This window comes from Haemaphysalis longicornis, unplaced genomic scaffold (assembly GCF_048455015.1).
Source record: "Haemaphysalis longicornis isolate Haplotype H1 unplaced genomic scaffold, Haemaphysalis longicornis Haplotype H1 scaffold_12, whole genome shotgun sequence".
In the NCBI taxonomy this organism is placed as follows: domain Eukaryota; kingdom Metazoa; phylum Arthropoda; class Arachnida; order Ixodida; family Ixodidae; genus Haemaphysalis; species Haemaphysalis longicornis.
Genome location: NW_027526225.1, coordinates 83,916,369 through 83,941,493, shown reverse-complemented (window position 1 = coordinate 83,941,493; position 25,125 = coordinate 83,916,369). Strand labels below are relative to the sequence as shown.

The following is a 25,125-nucleotide window of genomic DNA, read 5'->3' as shown; positions in this document are numbered from 1 at the left end:
ATAGATACAACTAAAATTTATTATGCAGGCAGACGACAGCACTATACTTATTTCCGGTCCTGATGTCAACTGTTTAGTTGCAAAATGCAATGACGTGCTTCCGAAGCTATCCGTTTGGTCGCAGTCGAATCAAATCAGCGTTAATTCCATCAAAATAGCATTAATTCGAAAGTAGTTATATTCAGGTCTAAAAATAGAGCGCTTAACATGCAAAGTAACATAATTTATGAGGGTAAAGTAATTGATATAGTAGATGAACACAAGATTTTAGGCGTTACATTTTCTGCACACCTAGGTTTCGATACACACATAGTTAACCTTTGTAATAAACGGTCCTCAGTCACCGGAGTATTATCGCGATGCCGGGATTTTCTTCCTGCACTGGTCAAACCGCAAATTTACAACGTATTATTTACATCGCATGTTAGCTATTGTAGCTTTGTGTGGGCTACGACAAATAAGAAAAATGAAATAAAAATTCTGCGGTCGCAAAAGAAAATGGTACCAAACATCGCCAATATTCCGTATTTGGCATCAACACAAAATGCTTTCCCAAAGTATAACATTATCAAAGTAAGCCATTTGCACAGGTTTCGTATTTCAAGTGCGTGTGTTTTTGCATCAAACGCCCTAAAAAGCGTTTTAGTATCCCTCTCATCCCTAACAGCAAGCGATGCTGATTCACGCACGCGCAGCACAGAACAATGGGTAGTGCCGCAATTCCGCACTAATTATAAATATCAGGCTCTACACTTCAACACTCCCACCACTCCAAATGAACACAAACATACAGGTCACTTTCCCCACAAACAGTTGAGGCAATACTTCGTAAACTTGTAGTTTCCATCACTGTTGCAATCAATGTTTTGTATTTATGTGCTATTGTTGTTTCATGCTTTCCCGTGTGTAGAACTGTCTTTCTGTGTTCATTTGTAGCAATTGTGAATTTTGAAACAATAATTCTTGTATAATTAATCAAATTCAGCTTATTGTGTTGTATAACTACGTACCAAAGATGTACTCTTCCATTTGCCTTCGTTATGAGTGATTTTTTTTTCTTGATCCCTGCTAATTGAGGGTTTCCGGGATATCTTCAGCAGCTTTTAGCCCGGAAGACCTTCCAGTTTCTTAGAAGAAAATAAAGATTATCTTATCTTATCTTACACCTTTGCAGAAGCGACCCGCCAGCAGGACATCGCTCGCCAAGCATACCCACAAGACAGCCGCCGACCCGTAAATCATGCTCAGCCGCAGATTTCGCTGCACTTTTCCCTTTCATGTTGTACCGATTCCTATGACAGAGAAATCAACCACAGTTTTTTGTAACCTCAGGCCTACAAGACGATGCAGTTCATTTCGACTGCAGCAAGGTCTTGGACACTGCGAATAGTCAGTTAATGCTTGCAAATTGTCCACATACGGATTATCCCGCCAGTTTTACCAGCGGTTTTGCAGTTACCTGGAAGGCAGTTCTGTGTTCGTTACGAAGGCATTGCTTCTTGTTCTTTCTCAAAGCTTTCATGGGCTCCCCAAGGCTCGAAGTTTGTCCCTCAACTCTTTAACATATTCGTTATCGACGTCTATCTTGTTATTAGGCACTCTTCACTCTCTCGGCGTGCCAATTCTATCAAATCGATGCATGGTTTTATCGCAAGAGGATCACTTCGTACCCCAAAAAGACTTCAACGATATTTTGGCCGGGTTTAGCAAATACGTAAATCTGAATTTCTCAGAAACTATCGGAATAACAGATGCTCTAAACACCCGCTCGTTTATTCTTACATACGCTCTTTGCGGCTAAGATGTAAAGCGCGCTACTGTACACTGTGTAATTTAGGCAAATATGGTGTTAAATAGAACACTACTAATTCGCATGTGAACTACCTGACCAACTCTTGTCTCCTTACGCATTGCGTGATATTCCTGTCGGCCAGTGAATTCACAGAGCGCTCACGTTTTGTCACACTCTATCACGCCATAATTTGAACTAAACTTGACTTTTCAGTGCAATTTGGAATTGTACAAGCCCTTCGTCGTCTCTTCGAACTAGGAAAGATTCCGAAGCGCTTCCTACGAATCGTATTTCGTCGTCACTCATCACTTGTCATGCTTCTGAATCTTGATGAACAAACTACCAGGGGCACCATACGCGGCCCAATTGTCTTTTCAACCCTATTCGTTCTAAATTAGATTGTCTTTCTCGTGTGAACTAATTTTCCTGCGAGTGTCAATCAAGCAGACCTCTCTTCCGCCATGGCTGCTTTCATTCAGACAGACCACAGGGCCTGTCACGAGCAGACCGGTGCACGCGTGCGTTTAGCGTCCTATTTTCACATTCATTCGATAAGTTTTTGTCGTGACACAATTGCACTTAAACGCTCATAGAAAAATATGATGATTGAAATAGGTTTCTCTCGGACTGAGAGAAGCACCTGTACGTTTTCCTGTTTTCTGTGCGTCTTACACCGACTGGACCATGTGCTTATCGCTGTGTCATTGTCTATATCAACATACGCATACGCTGCAGTACGAACCCATGTTGTGCGGAATACTTTTTTGAATTTATTTCCTATGTTCGCGCTGCCTGTATATTTTATACACATTTACTTTCTCCACCATTTCTTTACTACATTGATGCGCTCGCTTGACTCTGCACGCCTCCTGTAGCCAGTGCACCACTCGAGAAGGCCCAGGGCTGTGCGCGGTGAGCACTTACCGTAAATGAAGTATGAATGCCCCACGTATCCCTAAAAAGCTGTACGTCCAGCAGGTCCTGCCGTCGCTCGAAAGGCACGAGACTCGCGAGTCGACCTTCCCCCCCTACCCGAGCGATGGAAGATCTTGATGTCCAGCCCCGACCTGTCGACGCAGCAAGAGCTCGCGTCCAGGGGCCTGGAGCTACTGGACTCGTATGGGACATGTGAATAGGGTGCTACCCCGTCTGACGCCTGCGAGCGTCACCTGAAATGGTCTCAGCAAAAGTTGTTTCTCTCTCTCACTCTCTATCGGCAACGGCGAGTTCACGCCTCGGCTGAGTAGTAGCTCACCACTAGGACGACGCCGAGGCCCGCGGCGCGGCGCGTAAAAACGTCGTTCGGCAGGCTTAAATAAAGTTTTTCCAAGCCAATCCAATCCCAGTCTCCTTTAAAGTCTGTGTCAGTGCTGCACAGAAATCCATTGCTGGTGCATCATGTCCCGCGTGTCTCATTTTTTGAAATTTTACAATATCTCATTCATTCTGGTGGTATAGAATTATTCACGTTTGCATTATTATAGCGATTACATCTGCTAATTTGAACATTTCGTAATTTCTTTTGCAGGCTTAAGCCATCACGCTTTTTCGATCGTTTACTCGCCAGGGAATGCTTATACGCACTGAGACGGAGTTTGGAACAGCAACTCTGGAGTTGTAATGATTCTGGAATCGCGGTATTTTTAGAGGCCTGGAATGAAATAGTAACGTAATTGCAGCGGTCTTGCGACGGGTGGAGTAAACATGGAAGCGGAGCATTAAAGTTTGGAATGAATTTGGAGTGGAATGAGCAGGTTGGTTTGCCCGTTGACCTACTGGAATGCCGAAGCATGCGCGTGATTAGGTCGAGAATGTTACTTGTACATTGTGTACGAGTCGGATGTGATCAGGTAAAGATTGAAACGCAGCACTGCAGGGCCAATTAGTGCGTCCGTGGCTGACGAATCACGGGACCCGTTTCCCAGTTATTGTCTTGCATATTAACACCAGCTATAAGACTTTATCCTGCACTTTCGTGAGTGTGGAAGCATGAATTCCCGGATGGCAGATGTGAAGCCGTGACCGGAGGACGGACTTCGATAACCGACTTGTATGGTAAATTGGTTGAGGCAGTTAATCTTAAAAAATATGACCTCAGCGTCTTCGATATCGGGCGCAATGAAACCAAAGATTTCTTTTTAAGAAGAATATGACGGCCGATTCTTGGAAATGACTGAATTTCATGACTTGATATATTTCCTGAAAGCCACGTTTCTGTTATGGCTGCTATCTCGGGATCCAGCTTAATAGCATTTTTTTAGACTTTTCGAAAGCGCTTGATAAAGTATGTCACAAGTTGTTACTCCACAAACTACAAAATCTTAATCTTGATCCCAAACTTTTATTTTGGCTTGAATGTTTTCTTTTTAACCGCTCTCAGTTTGTTTTAGCTAACGATAACGTCTCACCGCGAACGAACATCTCTTCTGGAGTCCCTCAAGGATCTGTCCTGGCTCCCCTGCTATTTCTTATTTACATTAACGACTTACCTTTATCCACGCCTTTATCCGGTACATCTCAAATTCACTTTTTTGCCGATGATTGCGTCCTCTTTCGTGAAATATCTAATGACAATGACCTCAAGGATCTGTCCTGGCCCTTCAATCCGATCTTAACGCTATTTCTGTGTGGTGCAAAATATGGGTAATGGAACTTAACACTAGCAAATGCAAATTTCTTCGCGTATCTAGAACTAACCGTTTATCGCCCACTTACTATCTGAACGATGCTCCATTGGAATCTGTCAGCACTTACAAATATCTCGGAATACAAATTACTACCGACCTCACTTGGTCCGTGCATATTGCGTACGTAATTAATAACGCTAATCGCATGCTCGGCTACGTACGTCGAAATTTCTCACAGGCTCCCTCAACATTAAAGGGACCCAGAAAAGCTTTGTGAAGGTGGCAATGAAATACATTCAGGTGGTAGAACACATTACGGGGGATATTTAAGCCAAGTGTGAGCCCCATACGTTGTACGGATAATTTGTAAACAATTTTTGAAGATCGCCTTTCTCAGCCGATGAGCGCGCCGCCGCAGCGAGCCGACCGCGGCTGACGCAACGCCGACCGCCGCGGCTGACGCAACGGCGATCGCGGCTGACGCAACGGCGAGGCGCCCCCCTGATTCGGCCGATCGTCGGTCGCCGGCAACGTCACTGCCATTGGCTTCCGGTTGCTCTACGTTCTTCCTTCGCGATCCCGAGACAAAGGCGGGTCTGCAGCGATTGACGCGTGCCTAGGCGCAGGAATGTAGCTAGCGGAGAACGGAAGTCGAGCGTCGCGATGTCACATGGCTATTCCCAGTGTTTTCAGCTGCTTTGAAAGAAGCAGAGAGGGAGGAGGAATCGATCGGCAAGGGAGGAGAGGTGCACTTAATTGCTTCTGGCGCAGCTAATACTGAATGTAGATCAATAATTCCAACGGCACGCGATAATAAAGGCCTTTTGTAACTTTTACAAAAGACTTTTCTGGGTCCCTTTAAAACTGACTCTTTACAAAACGCTTATCCGTTCTAGACTGGAATATGCTGCATCAGTTTGGGATCCTAACCAAGAGAATCTAACACACTCACTTGAAATGGTCCAAAATAACTCTGTTCGTTTTATACTTTCTAACTACAACCGAACTGCTAGTATGAGCACTTTGAAATCCAGCCTCGGATTACCTTCCTTATCATCTCGTAGAAAAATCCTTCGCCTTTGTCTTTTTCATAAGCTTTTTTATCACAGCCATCTACGCGACGAACTCATTCTGCCTCCTCGGTACATTTCAGCTCGCATTAATCATGTCCATAAAGTAGGCTTGCCGTCCTGCAGAACTAACTCCTTTTCCCAGACATTCATACTGCGTACATCACAAGAATGGAACCACCTACCCGCACTGACGGCAACAATTTCGGACCACCAACTTTTTAAAACTGCTTTAGCTAACATTGTATAATCAGAAGCATTGAAGTACATTGCATTTTCCTGGTTTTGTTCTGTTTATTATTTTTCTGCTCTGTTTTATAATATGTTTGTAACTATTGTAACCCACTCCCGTCTCTAATGCCTCTAGCCCTTAGGGTACCTAAGTAAATAAATAAATAAATAAATAAATAAATAAATAAATAAATAAATAAATAAATAAATAAATAAATGTGTTCAAGCCTTTCTATTTTGTTTACAACACTGCTCGAGTTAACTGCTATTAACACTGCCTCTCTGATTCAGCTTTGCGATGAGTCACCGGTCGACTTGATGTTCTGTCGGATTTTCTTTTTATTGGTACGCTGTCGCCTTTTCCTACGGGTACGTTGTCATTTTTTTTTATCACTTCATACTTAGGCGCCATTTCTAAAATAAAGCTTGTTGAAAGGAAGAGCCATCTCGGTTTGGCTTTTCCCAATCAATTATGCCCTCCCCATCCTGGGGAAAATCTGGGGAAAATTCTGGAAAAAATAGGCAGACCTGCGTCCTGAAGTACTCCCCTCTCTTCAGTATTTGCGATTTATGCCTTGGACTCTACGACCCGAAGATAACAGGCCTGATCTCGTTTGGGTATGGTATACCGAGCCACTATATGTGTTCAACAATCGCAACCAGGCCTACGTCAAGTTGCTTTTCGTATATGTTTTTGTTTGTTCCAAGCGTTTATTTCCACGTGGTTCCGTGCTTAGGCCGTGGGGTGGAATAGGTTCCGGGAGGGAGGAGGGTTGGAGGCCAAAGGGAGGATGGGTGTGGCTTAGGGACGATGCGGTTCGGTGCGCCGTTGGGCTGGAGAAGGCAGGCGATGGATGGGCAATGGAAACTGAAAGCGCCAATGAGACACGGACAAAGAAAGGGGACAACAGGACGAGCGCTCGTCCTGTTGTCCCCTTTCTTTGTCCGTGTCTAATTTGCGCTTTCAGTTTCCATTATGCATCACCAACAGGCCCAAACCATGGCCCTGATGGATGGGCGCAGTGTCTCCTGCGCCTCGCGACGCGTGTGACCGCGTTGACGGCCTGCATAGCGAGCCGCCTGTTTACGCCGGATGCGTATTGGCGTTTCCTAGTCAGCACAGCCAAGCGACGCATGGCGCCATCTAGGGGCGTGTTTGAAGCTATGTCCCCGTGCTTGTGTCCCTCAATTTAATCGCTCAGAATCGTTCGGTCTCGTAGTGTAGTAGTCCCGCTCCTGCGAAGCAAATATCCTAACCCGGGTTCAAATCCCGTTACCGCCTTTCTTTCTCATAATCAAGGGTTTGTCATATTTGAATATTAATATTTGTTATCACGCATGTAATCTATTTATGGCATCGGAATGCATTATTAATGGGATTTCGGGCATTTTCGTTGCCTTTTGGTCAGTTTCAGCTTCTGCTTCTTGTACGTTTTTGCGGGTTTTCCCCTTTTAGGTCGATTTCGGCTATTTCATTTTTTCTACACCGTGGTTTTCAACCATTGCAGGCCCGTTTTGGCGGTTATTTATTTCAGTTCGGGTGGTTTTGTATGCGCTAGGTACGTTTATGCTGTGATATAGGTAAGCCCCATAAACAAGCTGAGGTGACGGCTGGCTGTACTGACTAGGAAGCGCAATACGCTTCCCTGTGGGGAATTCTACTGCGCGTTACAATTGGGAGCGCATGAGGATCGTGTAAATACGCTAGGTGCCCCGAGCGGATTCAAGGTCGTTCTCCTCCGCTGCTCAGCAAGCCCTTCGCTGAGTCTGAGCCCTCGCCACTGGTCTACGGGAATCCGAGTTCGGAAGTGGATCACGAGGGGCATTAGCCGCCATGCACACAGGGTGGTGCGACGATGATTGGAATATTTTAAAAACTTTTCCTGAGCGAACCGCCGCTCTGTTCGCGCTCAAACTTCACAGAAAGGACGCATTTTGTGGCCGATTTTGTTTGACACCGGGAACAACGACGGTACTGACCTGTTTATTCTAAAAATAAATAAAGACGATTTTCGCCTATGGGAAAACGGCGGCTGATTTGGACGTGCGAGCCAGCGCACGTTGATCTTGGACAATGGAGGAAAGAAAAGGTATTCTTTCCTCCATGATCCTGGATCAGAAAATGTGAAAGCGGGTTTTCTGATCGTCTCATAGCTCATTTGGCTCCTTCCTAGGTGCACTTTCTGATCGCCTGTTACATCATTTGGCTCCTTCCTACCGTGAATCCCAAACGTGCGTTTCGCTCTGCATACCCCAGGTGGCGCCGTCGTTCTAAGATCAACTTGCGCTGGCTCGCACGTCCAAATCAGTTACCATTTTCCCATAGGCGAAAATCGTTTTTATTTATTTTCAGAATAAACAGGTAAGTGCCGTCGTTGTTCTCGGTGTCAAACAAAATAGACCACGAAATGCGACCTTCGTGTGAAGTTTGAGGTGGTTTGAGCGCGAACAGAGCGGCGGTTCGCTCAGGAGGAGGAGGAAGTAACTTTATTGTGTCTAGAGGAAAGGCCTAGTTATGGCCGGTGTGCTTCAGACGACGGCCAGGATGTCTTGGCTCCTCGCGGCGTCTTCGGCCCTCTGGACGGCCCAACGCTGGATGACAGGGTCCTCGCTAAGCAGCACGGTCTCCCACTGCTCTTTGGTGTGGATAATAAATGTTCCCTCTGTATTACTGAAGTCTTTTCTTTGTATAGCAGGGCATTCCCAAAGCATGTGTGCCAAACTTGCAAGCTGAGGGCAGTGCTTACATTTACCGTAACGAATTTCTGGGTGGAAGTGCCTGTAGAGGCCTGGGTTGGAATATGTATTGGTCTGAAGACGCCTTCATGCAACTTCTTGTTTTTTGGTCAGCGAGGTGTTGGCTGCAGGGTACTTCCGTCTTTCGCTTCTGTATTGGTCGAGCACGTCCCAGAAAAAAAATTTTAAAGTGTTCCAATTATCGTCGCACCACCCTGTATGTCCCCACCACTAAGCCAATCCTCCTCGGCGGGTATGGCCCACGCTGGGCTGCCCGAGGAGAAAGACGTGCGCCTCTTGTTGCCCCGATGCAGCAGGGCCGGCCTGGGGCAGCGACCTTCCCGCGGCGTTCGTGCCCTCTCAGCGGCAGCTGAGGGGTGATATGAGCGGCCATCATGGCGATGGGGAGTGGTAGCACGGCGACGTTGAGTGCGTACGAGGAGACCTTGAACTCGGCGTCGTACTGCACGGGCATCTTCGCCACCCTCGCGTCTGCTCGGGAGCGCAGGAGTGAGTGCCGTATAGTTGGTATTCATTGAAAAGTTTAGCTGTCAATTCCTTCGCTTGGCAACACTGGAAATGGCCACAGACATGGCCGAAGCGCCACGGACATGGCGCCGCTTGTGCCACTGCGGCCGCACGCCAAAGAAGAAAAATATCACCGGCGTGCGTCGTCTGCTACGTTTCAACCCAATTCTTAACGGTGGTGTCAACAGAGATGTTATTAATCGCATTCACATTGGAGTCGAGGTATTACCTTGCTTTCGGCGGGGTAGAGCTCGGACTGTCCAACCCATATCATGCGTTTAGCACGGACAACTACCGCCATCCCGCGGAGCCCGACGTAACCAGTGACGACGAACTCACATGGTTGCCTGCATGCGTGCCTCAGGCTATAGCGGGCCCCGATTTTTTCAACAACCGCCATATTACATCGTCAGGCTGGACGCTATGCAACGCCCGAATGTAAGGCCAGTTTCATTTTTTTAGTACGCGCATGGGACGCCATTATTTTTGCAGCGAAAGCAATACATGTCCCATTACGTGAAACGCCGGTGTTGTCGGCGGCGTGGCCGAGCGATGGTACCTAAAACGTCCGACGGCGCGTACAGTAATAACTAGCTTAAAGGGACCCTGGAACACTATTTTCAATTTTTTTTTTTTGAAATCTTAAATGCTTGCAGAACGTAGTCACCCAACACACCCAGTTAGGGGGTTGCAAAGTACCTGAGCCAAAAATTACTGCTCTATCACATAACTTGGTTACTCGCTCAAAAGGTTTTTCTCTCTTTCCCGGTGTTGACGTTCTTCGACGGCCCGAATTGCGTCACTGAGGCCACGTAGCGGCTGTTGGCCGGTTTTCCTTCAGTTGCAGCGATGAACGCTTTTCGATAGCAACTTCACAAATAAAGCCACAAAAACAAAGCAGAAACGGAAGGCGTATCTGGTGCGACGAGCAAATCACGCAGTGCCGCTCCGTGCTGGCGATAACTACAGCTTCCGCAGTGGTTCCAGACGATAAAGAAAGAGTAAAAGCGTTTATCGAAACTGTTGCAGGGCCCCTTTAAGTTGCCTCGAGTAAACACTTTTCGGGGCACTTAAGTCTTCTTAAGCGCTTTGAAAGCGAAAGCCCGGAGGCACTTTTAAAGACGATGGTCTTTCTTGGGGTACTTTAACGCAAAAATTTTGATCTCTCTATGTCTGTCTGTCTGTAACGCGATTCAGCCATCCGGCCAAAGTGAAACACGAGCTGCCCAATAGACTTATATACCCACAGCCAAATCTGAACGTCTACAATGTTCATACTTGTCACCATTGCTGAACAAGAACAAAACATTACCCAAATGGGAGGCAGAAAATCAATACATAAGTGATATTTGCAGCGCCACTTAATACAAATTCATGGACGCTTGATTCAAATGAAATACTACATATACTGCATAAAAAAATTCACTCCGTCGCCTGTTGTCGCCCGCGCCAATTCTAGCGGCATATTAAGAAATAAAACGGAAAACAGACCCGAAAGGTTTCACTAGATAGGTTCCATATTCCGTTTGAAACGCACGTGAAGTTGGGCAGCGTAGTTCTATAAACGTTGAAGTAGGGTGCCTTGATTCACGCGCGTCTCCGCCGTACGGCAGCGCTGGAATCGAGGCACCCGACTTGGAGCAGCGGAACACGGTAAATTTAAATTGACTTGAGCAAACCCCTAGCGTGCTTACCTTGGGAGGAGCGTGACGGGAGAGGAACAGCATGAGAGGTGAGCGGGAAAGCGAAGGGAGGCATGTACTTGGCAAATGTTGTTGAAAACTTGTCGTCTTTCGTCGACATTTGCAACGAAAGGAGCAGATACGCCGTAAATTTTAAATGCAGAGCATTTCTTTAACTCATGATGTCACCCGTTCTAGGCGTCCGTAGTAGTCCGCATCGCTCGCAGGTGCGCCCTCTCCCCCGCTCCTCCTCGCCTACTCTCCGCTCGCATCGCGCGCTCTCTCCGCGGTCGGTTCGCGCCCAACAGGTGGGGGCGCGCGCGTCGCGGAATCAACAACATCTGTGGCGTGATCGTGACGTCAGCATCGCGCGCGCGTGGCGCGATCATGGCGTGATAAAGGCGGGTGTCGGCGAGGCTGGAACGCACTCATCGCCGCGCTCTCTCGTCAGCAACAAGTGCAACAACATTAACGTAACGCAAACTACTTAACGTCGTGCGCCCCTGGAAATGCTCTGCATTTGATCGTGCCCCTCGCGAGGGGGATGTTTCACTGCGTCGCCATGCGAACAGTTTGTCACGCTTCAGGTTTTTTTTAAACTTTACTGCTGCAGCCGCTATTCTGTGCCGCTACTACCGGTTTAGTTTGTACATAGTAAATACACTTGCGCTAAGCTGTTTACATGTGTGTATGTATGGGGGTGTCTAGAATTTACTGGCACATACTCCGCCGGCGGCGATCGATTCAGAACAGGCCGACGTCATGGACCGGTTCTTGCTCCTGGTGCGATTGCCGCATTGCGAATGCGTTCCACATGGAAAATTTTATCGCAACGATAGGAAGTTTTGGAGCTGAACAAACATATCATACACATAACGTGCCTGAGGCTAATTCAGCAAAACGTGTTTAGCGACGGCTGCAGTTTTGAATACAGTCAAATCTCGTTGCTACGAACCCCACATTAACGAATTTATCAAATTTACGAATATTTTATGAATCGCCGCCAGATTGCCTATATGTTCAATGTAAAAATTCTTCAGAACTACGAATTTCAATAGATATTTCAGAATAACGCACGTAATTTATTTTGCCCATTATAATCGAAGAGCTAGCACCAGTATTACGAATTCGGCTAAAAAAGTAACAGCGTCACCGACAACTCTCGCGTGAAACAGAAACCGCCGCTTCTCAGTAGCAATCATCATCACCATGTCAAAGCTGTGGTTTAGCCTAGCAGGCCTAGCCGCGTTTGCTTCTTTTCTCTCTCGTTGTGTTGGGTGACGATGGCTGGTCGGTCGTTCTTCCGCTAATCACGCGTGAGGGCAGGTATTTTTTTGTTGTGGATGATTTTGCTGCGAAGTTCGTGCGAGATCTAAAGATGAATGCAGCTATAGCGACAAAGCAAAGAAGACGCGAGAGCAGTCATCAACTTTAGTGAAAATGACGATCGCGAAGGATTACGACTGTGATTCAGCGAACATAGAAGATGAGATCGTGTCGAGCATTGATGTTTTATTGCACATGAACAAATTCCTCACTTTCATTGCTCAGTGCAATGATGCACCCGATTAGGTATTGTGCAAGGTGGAATATGTAGAGGCATTCCTAATTGATCGGTCGTGCGTGCTGCACGCGTGAGAAGAAAGTAACTGATTTTTTCAAATAAAGTAGCTTTGAAGTGAGCCCAATATTTTTATTTGATAGTTTTCCTGTCTTCACGCGCGTCTACTGCTCACGTACGTCATTTTCATACCTAGTTTTGAAACTGCCAGTTTTTCATTACAACGATATTTAAAAATAACGAACGATTTTCGATGGTCCCGCGTGATTCGGTATATTGAGGTTTGACTGTATGACGTTGCATTGGCGTGAGAAAGAAACGGAGTCATTGAAATCCCCCCCCCCCCCAAAAAAAAAATGAAGAGATTGTTGCCCACCCTTGCGATAGTTTGTGCGATGACAAAATAATCATACTAATATAATAAATAAGCAGGTGATTATTTGTACTTGTTGTGGTTTTAAAGAAAACAGAGGCTATGACTTGAGCACAAACGGGGTAATGGTTTAGAGAGAGAAAAAAAAAGGGGGGGGAAGGGGGGGGCTTAAAAGTACTCGTTAATTAGGTTCTCCGCCCCTATGAAAGTACTACAACGATCTCTGTGATTCACTTTTTCAGAGAATCTTATGAACCAGTTCATCCCTCGGAAGTACCACAGGGAATACAAAAATTCAAGTAAGTAAACTGTGCCCAACGGGTAAACAAAATCAGGCACTGCAAAGGTTCAAATTTGAGCGCGCTGTGGCCAGTTTCGGTTTCGAAATCGTTTGAAGGGGGCTGCCTCAGCCAACGCTTCAACCGCCGTTTAGGCCTCGTTAGAGTGAACTAGAAGTTTTAGAGTGGCCCGACCGGCCGCCCGGAGAGGTGCTCGTTTCGCGCAGAAAATAGCGGCGGCGCTGTAGTCAACGACCATTGAAAGCGAAAGCGGCGGCTGGCCGCGCGCACGGCCGCGCGGCCAGCCGGGCCAGGAAACGCTTTACGCGTGGAGCGCTGGAAATTTTTTCTGCGGGTCGTCCGATTGCTGAAATGTACTGTAGGTACAGTGGACTGTGCGTAACGAAATGAAAAATAAACGCTGCAGCTCATTTTGCGTTAGTTTTGCCTTTCCCGCTCGACAACAAGGAAAATTGCGGATTTTCCTTCAGTGCAGCATTCGTAACGGATTCTAAATAAAGTAATTGCAGCGACATTTTCGCTATTCCAATGTCCTATAAAAACGTATTTTGCGTTGAATTGACTAATATGAACCAGTTTATGATTGCTTTATGATTGTGTCCTTACAATTGGGCTGCTTGATGGACATGACACGAAAAAATATGAGGACTGGGATGATAGCTTCTCAGAAAAATTTCTTAGTTATTGTCTTGCAATTTACGCTCGGACTGCAGTTATGTGGGTTACTATCGTAAGTTGTTGCGTTTGTTTTTTATTGCGTGAGTTGTTATTATAGCAGTATTTAAGCAGTGACCCGCTTGGGATAATTACGGGTCACCGTGGTGGCCGAACAGAAAATGACACGCGCAAGCGAGAGATCTTTTTAGAGTGGTTAGCTCAGTTAGCTCAGTTGTCCCAATGACCGTCTTTCATAGAACTATTCCCGCAACGTTCTATTAATGGCACCACCTTTCACCTGATTCGATCAAGAAAGGAGTTGAATCAGATTAACACAAATTTAATTCGCAAGTACGCTGAGAGTACAATTACACGCACATAAAACAAATGCAAAACATAGATCAGAAGATATATTGACCGCGACAAAAATGAAATATAACACGTCTACTATAGATCTAGGTAAAGGTTCAAGAAGGCTAACATGGAGGTTCAAATAAACGGAACTGGAACAAATACACATTTTGTTTTCATTTTCAATAGCCCAGCAAATGAAATGTAACGCGGGAAATCATGCACAAAGTCTACACATGTAAAGGTTTAGGAATAACGGTAACATGGAGATTTAAATTGACATTTTTGGTCAACGCATTTTCATAACTCGCCCTCGATCATTAGCGACAGCTAAGTTCAAGGTGTTGCTCCCACCTCCGCATGTAATCACGGAACTTGTTTAAACATTTTATGTAGAAATGAATCCGTGTCGAAATGTATACAGAACCAACCCAAATTTGCGGTCAAGGTCTCACGTGCTGGTCGCAACCAACGCCGTTAAGGTGTTTGTTGTGAATAATGGCTGCAGCACATCCATAACGTACGCTGTCATGGTGGAGCTCCTTGTCGCTGAAGCAACCGGTAAAAACGTCCTAGAGATCGCTAATAAACTTTAAAAAATGCGCGGACGGATTCAGAAGTCCCCCCAAATTACAAGAGGTAGTAAACACAGCGGCATCGTCCCCTGGCATGCAGGAAGCAGTAGTTGGTCCCGCAGACTTGGCACTTCGTTTTCAGTACACACTTTCTTACCAAGTGCCTGCGACAAAGTAGGTTAATAAAATAAGCCCACTAACGACAGTACACGCCTCAACGGTAGGGGTATCCCAGATGAAGGCTTTTGGTATTTTCGTTCCAAATAGGAACGTAAAAAACAGTAAACTTTTTGCAGCATAGAATGTGCGCCCCGCCGCTTTTGCTTCATGCGCAGTCAAGAAGGGGAAGGGAAGAACATTCCTGGTGCCTGTCCGTCAAATTAATCCCTCGTTAACTCGAACTCTGCTATATCTCAAAATATCTTCTCGAAACTTTTTCTCACCGTGTTTACCTCCCATAGGCGGTACGCATTTGCCCGCTTTATCTCAAAACGTTTTTTCGGAGGACCACGGATGTCTCGAAATACTGGCAGAGAAGACGCAAGGCAAAGTCCGCTGCAGGCAGCTGATAAGGTCCCCGTTCGAATGATTACTCCCACTACTCGCCGAACGCGGTCGTGAAGTGCAAGTTTACGCGGACTACGCGTCCCCGTTACCGGAATTAATGCTGTTTGGCGCATAAGATAGCTGTGGACGACGCAGCTGATCATGCGGATGAGGAGGAGCCTCCAGAAGTGCCTACAACGGCAGAAACAACATACATGCTGCGTCTACTTTGTAACAAGGTAGAATGTAGCGGTGACGACCACCAATTCATGCGATGCGTTGAGAATTCTCGGGTACGCTTTTCTGGGATGCAGATGCGAACGCGAATCAGCCGAGCGCAACGCAGCTGTTTCTTTCTTCTGCAATAATAAAAGTTTCTTTTTCTTGCGAATTATTTTGCCTTTATTACGAAATCTCCCCTGTGCAATAGTGCTTTTGTTAGCAGCACTATATATATAGCTGTTATTTCAGGGACCTAGCTACAAATTTTCTGCATTTGATTTAACTCGAAACTCCGCGCTTATCTGAAAATTTTCAGCTAATTTTACGACTTTGAGTTAACGAGAGATTACTGTATATCAACAATTAACGTTTTCAGAAAACGCATACAAAATGAGAAAGTATCGTTGGGGCGGGCGGGGGGGGGGGGGGGGGGGAGGGAGGAGGGGAGGTCGATAATTTTATGGCGGGTCGTACTAGTTTAAAGTTTGCTCAAGCGGAGTCATAACGTTTCTGCGTCTACTTTCTAAGCCAGCTGACCAAAGGCGCAGGATCGATTCCCGGCCACGGCGGCTGCTTTTGTGATGGAGGATAAAAGCGAAAAACGCCCGTGTCTTCGAGATTTCGGCGCACGTTAAAGATCCCCAGGTGGTCAAAATTAATCCGGAGCCCTCCAGTAGCGCTTGCCTCATCGCCTCTGTACCGCCGGCGCGTTAAACCTAATAATCCAAAATAAATCAGCTTCGCAAGCGCAAAACACCGCAGCGAGCAACGCAAATATTGCCGCGCGCAGGCTGGGAGCTGGTGCCGGGGAGCGCCGGCTGTTCAGTTGTTGACGACAGCAGCGCCGCCGCTATACCGGTTTTATTTTCTGCGCGAAAGTCGACCCGGCGGAGCAATGGGAGAGGCCGCCGCTCGGGCCACTCTAAAACTTCTAGTACACTCTAGCCTCGTGCCTTGTTTCGGCTTTTTCTTGCTTTCTTGTATTTAGGTGCAGGAACGACAGAAACGGGGACGAAAAACGTCGTCACTTTGCGTCTTTCCCCACTATGACGTAGGGGAGGTGCCCTGTGGGCTCTGGAGTGCGAAGAAAGGTAATCATCTGTCTAGCGTGTTTTTTTTTTGCCAGTTCTGTTTGTTTTTCCCGCCTGGTTCACGTGAGCAGAGCCCAGCGGGGTGACCTTAGCGGCATTTTTTTGGGTGGCTCTCTCAAGTGTCAGCTGAGCTTCGGTGTTCCAACCCAGAGCTGCGAATTCTAGGCGCCCGGATATGAAAGCGCCGTGAAGCTTTCGGAACCGCAGCCTCCTCCGAGGCCGCTTCTGCTTGAGGTATGTTGTGGTTTCGCTTGGACGTCAACGGTGCTGCCGACTTCGGTTTCAGCCGGCTGCCGGCTGTGCGCGAGCCCTTTGCAGCTGAGAACAGTGGATTTTCTCAAGCTGTGCATCCGTCTAAGCAGGCTTTGACCTTAAAGCTGACGGTTTCTGCGTTAAGAGAGAATGATCTGTCGTAAACACAAGTTGACACTTATTGGGGCTCGTTTAGTCGCCGGTGCCTTTTCGGGTTCTCATGCATGGGCTGAATGCGTGCGCATTGCCAGTATAAGGTATTCTTTTCGATCTCCGCATAGGTGCACCTTCCCAGACGAATTTGTCCGGGAGATTTGTCCCTACAAGTTCACGTTACGAAGCGTTACCGAGCGCGAAAATCAACACTCACCGATCAGTGTAATGAATACAACAGTGAGTCTAAAGGTGCGAGAATAGCTATTTTAACATTGTTTTATGCACATCTGCGATGATTTCGCACCTTGGTGAACATGTAAAGTGAGCCGTAACAGTACTAAAAGGTCTGCCACAAAAATAAAATAAAAAAAGCCTGGGCAGGTTATTTCATTATTCGTAAATTTGCGCCCAAGTAGAGTGATTCTAGTTCACTCTAACCCGGCCAAGTGTGCCGGCCTAGCGCGCCTTTCGCGTCGCAGCTTTTAGGAGAAACTTAGCCATCTTTGGTTTTCATGCCAAGCCGTGCAAGTGAGGTCGAATCCGTGATTCAACTCCGACGTATACTGATCTCACTTTCTTTCATTTATTTCTGACAGACAGTTGAGTTGCTTTCAGACATAATGCATCAGCTTAAATAACAGAAATAAAAGAATGAAAACAAGGAATCAACTAAAGGCAGCCAGTGGACTTGTAGGCAGGATCTGTGAAGCAGTTTCAGGTCTGGGTAAGCCAGTGTGCCGTAGCCGATAGCAGTGCCAAATGCACCCTAAGAAAAGCACTGGAACATTAGTGCAATTCCCTACATTCAGTGTAAGGTCTAGCACATGTGGTTAGCAACAAAAGGAAGAGGTAGGGGAAGAGGTAGGGGAAAGTTGTACTGACGTATGCCTCGAAACCAATGTTCAGGGCTGTCTTGACACTTTCCATTGCGTTATCTTGTGTGGCATGTTGGGAGACCTGTCGCCTTGGTGCCATACTGGTTTGTATTCCCAATAACGAGCTGGCGTTCTGAGCTACACCGTTGTCTTTAACTGGGAGTTGCTGTTCGTTTAGTGCCTTATATATATAGCTGCTGTGTTTTATTGGGAACGCATTACTGAAGGCAGTCAGCACTTATATTGAACCTGGTTGTCTAGATTTATTGCTCATATTAAACAGTCTTGAAATTGGCTTGAAAATTTCATGTTAGGGCATAGAAGTGCGTGTTGTGCACCTATGTGAAATTTCTGCTTCCTGGACATTCTGAGCAGTGAAGCGCTCCCCTTCAGGTGTGATCTTTTCCAACAGTGGGTCGCTGGTCTGCAGATAACCTCATGCCAGTGAGGCTCGTGCGGCAGTTGCCGTGTGAGTTACAGCAATAATGGGGCTGTTTGACAGCAGGCTTCTTCGATGAAAGTGGCATTTAGCGTATATCGGTTAGCGTATATCGGTGGAAGAGTGACGGCAGTAATTCGTTGAGGCAGGTCTTCCGTTACGTGGTGCTTGACGCAAATGGTTGACTGTTTGTTTTCGTGCCTTGGCTCAAATCTCTTCCGTTCACATCGGACCTCGATCTTTGGCCACGACTGCTTTCTGGATCCTGGAATCGGCCACAGCCAGCAGGCTTGTCTCTACCCCTGTCCCCCCAGATGACCATGGCAGGTAATGTCGGACTCTGCCCACTCAGAGGCTGCTGTGTCACCACCATGCAGCGCTGTGTTTTTGAGCCAGTCCCGTCCAGGCCATGCCAGCTGCTTTGCTACTCTGCATTCTTGGGCTAGCGGCTGTCTTCCTTCGCCTCGTTTTTGCTTCTGTGTTTGTCGAACTTTGCAACATGTTGACCAATTGCCAGGGGGTGCACATCTGTGTGTCATAGGGAGCTTATAACTGTAGCGAAATCCCGTATGCTGAATTATCGACATGTTGGTATTCATGTACTGAACTATCTGCCTGCCACATGGGGTGATGACCAACGTGAATGCTGGGATTCAGAGCAACAAAAGCGTGTACTGAAGGGCTTGTTGGTACATTATACCGCTTTAAAAAAAGCACAGAAGACGGCACAAAGGCAGGAAGGAAGCAACAAGCTTGTGTGAGCTTTAAAGTGGTCCTGAAAGAAATGGCACAGGTCGGATCACCCCTTGCCTGGGATTCTAAGCAAAAAGCTGGTGTCAGCTCTAAAGGAGGAAATGGCGCAGGGTTAGACTGCTTGGTTAATGGCACCTGTTCCAGGTATAAATTTTTTACGTACAGTAGCACCCCTGCAGTTTTGCGGCAAATTTTGTGATTCCTTTCCTTCGCTTGCTTTGAATCGCCACCATAGTTCTGGCAGTTTATGCGTAACAAAGCGGAGATTTTTGAGGTTGCACGTTTTTTTCATGCACTTCTGGTGAAGGGAAGTGGTTGCCTTCTCTCTCTGGCACCTCGGCATGTCTGCGTGTTGTTGTGTTTGTCTCTGTGCATCCTTCTTTGTTTTAGAGCTGTCTTGTCACGCTCCTCGTCAGAAGACATGGGCGCAGCTTCTGAACTTTCACGTGTGTCCTGTTTGAGTGCCTGACTCGCTTGCCCCGTGTTGTCCCAACGATGCCTCGCTGCTGCTGCTGCTGATGCTTCTGAAGAGGCAGCACAAACATCTGGTTGAACAGTGCCAACCGACGTGTCTCGAAATCACAAGTTGCCCCACTGCTTTAGCTGTCATTTTCATTGAATACACAAAAAGGTCACTCTGCAGTTGCCGGCTGTCAAGCTAGTGTTAGAGAATACGAGAAATTCAGACAGTGAGATCATTGGCCTATCAGCATCGGAAAGGTGAAAGTGTAGGTACCGTATTTTTGTGTGTATAACCCGCACCAAAAATGCAAAAATTTCAGGGGTGAAGTAGAGGTTCGCATTATATGTGAGGTATTTCCTTTGGTGCAGCTTCACCGCAATGTGCATTGGGCCGTGATGCCCCTACAGGAGTAATAGTGGCTAAGCCACTGTTATCCCACTACCAGTGCTTATATTGCGCAGACAGCTCAACAATATACCAACCTGAAAAAATGTATGCGGCAAGTCTTTTAGTTACGTAGTCAGCTAGGCAAGTTTTTTTGCATAAACAAATGTGTAATGTTGCTTGAGTAGTAGCTTTGGTCCATCCTCTTATGTATGAAATATGCGGGCAATACGTGGGGATATATTTTTTATTCGTCGACGAAAAGTGGGGGGGTGGATTATACGCGCGAAAATATGGTATGTTTGTGGACGACACCTCACTGCTGATGCCTACAGTAGAAATTGGGGGGTGGTACAATAATAGGCTTGCCAGCAAGCAAAGTGTTTTTGAAGAAGGATACACTGCTGATGCTGCACTATCGCATGGTGTTGATGCTTCAGGCAAGAAAGAGCACTTAGCTGCGAGCATCCGTCCAGAGTAATAACTGCAGAACAGCTTCATTTGTGCGCAGCAGGTTTCGTGGTCGTACGTCAATGGAGTGGCAGGAAGGGTGCACATTGAGGTACCATAAGGGCTCTAAGGGGACCAGTGTTAACAGTGAAGGACATCTACGCACATTAGGCCCTGCTACTGGCTTGAGCCAGGGTAGCACTACCTTCCACAGGGCTACAAGTGGCTTGAGAGGAGAGGACAGATTAGCGCACAAATGTGCACTCGGTTGGTACGCGGTAACACAGTTTATACTGCTCACATGTGCAAAATTCTTGCAGAGTGGATCGCTCAAACTGTACTGTGCAGGACACGTGTGCACTACATAGCATCGGGATTGCATGCCCCAAGGGAGCTTGTCGAGTGGTTGTCAGCAGTGCGCAGTGAATTACAGCTGTTGTGAACTAGCAGCAGGGCCTTGCATGCCTCGGTGGAGAAATTAAGCATAATGTGCTACAATTTGCAGTATTGCCACGAAACCAGAGAAGCAGACTGGGGAAAAAAACATGCTTTGTGGCCACTTGTTTGAATCATCTCACCTGGGTAACATCTAAATGGGCATGAAGGGAACAATTTTTACCTAAGATTAAAGAGAGGTTTCTTAAATTTCAGTAATGTCTTTGTTCTGAAATTCTTGACACTTCTTATTATGTGCAGCCATTTGTTGTAATTTATACGTATTTGCATTTCTGTGCTAGAAAGCAGTGCAGCTGCAAATGGCACTTGTGCTTTGATTAAAGTACAGGACCTTGACTGGCACGAGCGTGTGAGTCAGGGCTAGCAAAAAACATCCGTTGGGGGGACATATCACGGGAGCCCTTCGTCATCTAAAACTGCTGCCAAACACTGTGGCCTGTGGGTGTTGTGCATTATTGCCCTGTTAGCACGATTACTGATGAGTGGCTTCCTCCACTGCAGACCCATCCATTGTGGCCTCCCTGGAGTCCAACGGCCTGGCCGAGCACGCCATGCACATCGGCAACTGGTCAACCAGTGCGTCCTCCAAGCCCAGCCTGCCCATCAACGTCTTCCTGCTCAATGATGGCGTCTTTGAAAGCACCATCTACCGGCTGGCCAAGAGTGCGTGTGCTGTCTCCCCCTTCCTGGCTCTCTGGCTTCTTTGCCAGCTCGTGTTAGGCGCGGTGTAATTGCGCGGTGCTCCTTTTCCGCGAAAGCGGGAAAGTTGAATCGCACCGTCAGCTGTGTAAAAAATGTGTGGGGAGGATTTTTGTTTTCTCTGCGGGAACTACTTGAGTGGGTTGGTTCCATTGGCTGATCCAGAAGGGGGGTCCAGATGTCCTGACCCCCCCCTTAATTTTTGAATTCATACCCCCGAGAAGATGTCTAGTTATGAAGATTTCTAGAAGATACCTAGAAAAAGTCTAGTGGATGTTTTTTTTTTTCTATTTCTTGTGTTTTGGCTTCATGAAGTTGTGGTGAATAAAAAGGACATTCTCATCCTCCTTATCATCATCATATACATCAGTGATAGAAGTTGACCCCCTCCTCAGAAAAAACCTGGAACTGCCCTTGGCAGGTTCTATGCAAAGGCAGATTACATGTGGGTAATTGCAGTAGTTAAAATGACGTGTGTCACAGACACACTGAGGAACAGGTAACATTTGCTTCTGCGCTGCACTGCGAAGTGGCAAAAATGACTTGGAGGGACCCCAAATGTGGCACACAACTGCATTAGGCAGACAGGCATTATAGGATGCGCCTGAAAGCAAAAGCATTACGGCAACTAGGGTTTGGGGTCTTGTCCGTCCCCTCCTCTTCCTTCTTACCACTCCCAGTGAGGCCAGGGGGTCACGGTAGAAGTGTAGTGGGGAACGCACAAGAACCAAGCATTCAGGACAAGAGCCTGTGCTGTGTGCTCCGTCTCCTGTTCTCGCATATAGACAAATGACAAATTGTGACACCATGCAGATGTGGTTGCACAGACATGATCAGCAATGGGTGGAGTATAGATGGTATTCACTGAAAAGTTTAGCGGTTGATTTCCTAGCTTGGCAACACTGGAAATGGCCATGGACATGGCCGAAGCGCCACAGACATGGCGGGGCTTTTGCCACTGCGCCCGCACGCGCCGCAGAAAAAAAAAAAACACCGGCGTGCGTCGTCTGCTCTGTTTCAACCCGATTCTCAACGGTGGTGTCAACAGAGATGTTATTAATCGCACTCGCAGTGGAGTCAAGGCATTACTTTGCGTTCGGTGGGGTAGAGTTTGGACTGTCGAACACACATCATGTGCTCAGCACGGACAAGTATTGCCATCCCGTGGAGCCCGGCGTAACCAGTGATGGCACACTCACATGGTTGCCTGCATGCGTGCCTCGCCAGTGAATACGTCCTATAGCTTGTATTCACTGGCGAGGCACACCAAAGTTTAATGAGCTGTAAAATTAGTTTCAAGCGGTGCAGCGAAAAACCGACTCTCTTACTGCAATCACCAGGGTTCAGAGCATTGGAAAATATAAAGATTGCAGTGTTATGACCAACACTGCTTTCTGTATTGGTCCTCCAAAAATGACTAATTATCTCTAATTATCATGGCAACTAATTGCCTTACTAAAAAAATTATGCCATATTTGAAATCAGTGGAAAAAAAGCAGCAAGACTGACAAGTTTCACATAGTTACCTAAAAATGGAAAGAAACTGTTTTAAGAACTATGTCCCCTCTTTAAATGCTGGTTTTTCTGGCATGCTTGTTATTCTGGCTTGGTTATTTCAGTTGTTGAACAAAAGCAAAGTTGTGCGTTCTACCTGTGTTCCCTCTGTGTGCTTGTGTAGCCACCCATGCAGTTTAATGCATTCGGAAGTGTACTTTACTGCTGTTGCTAGATGCACAGCTAGCTAGCAGTAGCAAGACGTTTGAATGTGTGCCAACTTTGCTCGAGGAGCCAGCTGAAGCCTACCTGTGTGCAGATCAAACGGTTCTCCCTGACCTCTGCCCTGACCTCTGCCCCTGCAGACACGTGTGTGCGCTTCATCCTGGGGCCCTCGCTGTACGGCAAGGAGGTGCAGCTGTTCATCAACCTGCCCCCCAAGGAGGGGGGGGCCGCCTTCTGCCGCACGACCTACCACCCTGTCCCCTGGAGCCACGACGTTCACAACCCGGGCGATGAGACGGCCTACTTTGCCGACCTCACCTTCCACCTGCCCGGCTCCTTTCACTACTACTTCACCTGCGATAACCAGTGCGTCTCTCTGCTCTCCCTGATCCTTGGGGGAGCCACTACGCCAAGTGCTGTTGTTCTGTATCGCGCGATGCGATTATGCAATTACGTGTGTCACAACTAGGCTTGTCCGAATAGGAAAACAGTAAAAGCTTGTTAATTCAAACTCGGTTAATTCGAACTTCCGATTTAATTCGAACTCACACCCTGGTCCCGGCACAGCCCTGTATATTTCGATGGAGGAAAACTCCCGATAATTCGAAAGCATCGGTATCCAGGGCGGTTGATTCGAACTATGATCAACTGGTTTCCATCGACCCTCACGGAAGAAGTCAGCCCAAAGTGATTACAATGTGTTGCAAATCTGAACCAAACCAAATTTACGAGAGATGCGAAACAGCGAAACAGAAAAACAACAGTGTGGCGTGCGCGCTACGCTCCTGCAACGCCTTATTTCGCTTCTACAAAGGGCGCCGCGCCACTGGTGCCAGAGTCCCGGTGCATGCCATCATTGTTTACGAAATCACCCGCCACAAACGTGTAGTAGCGCCTAATTCGCGATAATGAGTCCAGAGGTGGCATCTTTGTGTTCTGCTCGCGCAGTGCGGCGCGATTTGCATTCATTGTAGCGCCCACCCACTAATTCGAACTCCGCTTAATTTGAACAACTTTGTCATCCCCTTCGAGTTCAAATTAACGAGCTTTAACTGTATTTCAGTTCAAAGCGAATACGAAGCGAATAGTCCTTTGGGTCGAATACTTTCGAAGCGAATTCGAATATTTACCAAATGTGTCAGAAGAACAGAACTGAGCCGTTAAAAGTTGTTCTAAGCAAAAATTTTTTGTTTCTTAGGTTACAACGTACAAAGACATCACAGAGAATCCTGTGATAACATATGTTAACCAGTAAACAAAATTCTGTATATACTAGACTAGTTGTAGAAGAAGGTACATTCATCTACACAGATAACAACCTACAACATATACACACATAAAACATCTCAGAAAATCATTGGGTAGCATATTTCAAGCAAAAATATAATGGCATGAGGACTAGCAGCTCCACATACAGGGAAGAAGGCACTCCCTTCTACCAATTATAAGTGTGATCAGCACCTGCTCAATACACATGTGCCACGCGGTAGCCAAACCAATTGTTTTGTTACCGTTGCATTGTTTGAAACAATGAAACCGGGGCCTTGACTACCTTGACGAACGTGCGCGCGTAAGGTTGCTGCGACAACGCTCTGAACGTGGCTTAGCTTCTCTTGGCTCCACGTGTAGTCAAGATGTAGGCACGATGCCGGTGGTAATGCGGTTTGCCTAACGAAACCGACACTCCTGATAGTACTCGAACGCAGTTTTTATATCCGTTCACCACGAATACTTCGAAATATCGCAAATTTTAAATTCGGGTCGAAGCAAATTGGAATACTGTAACATTCTTCCGAATACTTGAAGTGTTCAAATATTCGCACAAGCCTAGTCACAGCCCATTGTCGTCATCGCTGTGACCCCCCACCAAGTTTGGAGGGATAAAATCCCCCTCGGAGACGCTTTGGGAGTACTATTGGAACTGGGACCAAGCTCTGGGCAAGGGCACAGTAGGTGAGCTGGGCATAGTGAAGGGGAGCCAGAGTGTCTCAACTGCTGTATTGAGGGGGAGGGGGGTGAGAAAAATCTCCCTGGTTTTAGGCAGTTGTAGTAAGAGGGTTAGCCTGCCCCCTCGCAGGAGTAAATCAGACGACGCATCGCTGCATTTGGCAAACTAACCGAATCGCTTTCAACTGTTG

General features: G+C 46.9%; 1 protein-coding gene across 2 annotated transcripts in view; it reads left to right on the top strand.

Moving 5' to 3' along the window:
• Nucleotides 1–16,374: 16,374 nt before the first annotated feature.
• Nucleotides 16,375–25,125, top strand: part of LOC144162901 (glycogen debranching enzyme) — a 74,084-nt gene continuing 65,333 nt past the window's right edge. The window contains exons 1-4 of one of the 2 annotated variants that reach the window (XM_077693622.1): nt 16,375–16,575; nt 18,345–18,390; nt 21,071–21,232; nt 23,128–23,353. In XM_077693622.1, coding sequence (XP_077549748.1) covers nt 18,378–18,390; nt 21,071–21,232; nt 23,128–23,353 — 401 coding nt within the window. In that variant the 5' untranslated portion in view covers nt 16,375–16,575; nt 18,345–18,377. The remainder of the gene's footprint in view (nt 16,576–18,344; nt 18,391–21,070; nt 21,233–23,127; nt 23,354–25,125) is intronic. The other variant, XM_077693623.1, reaches the window with a different exon arrangement.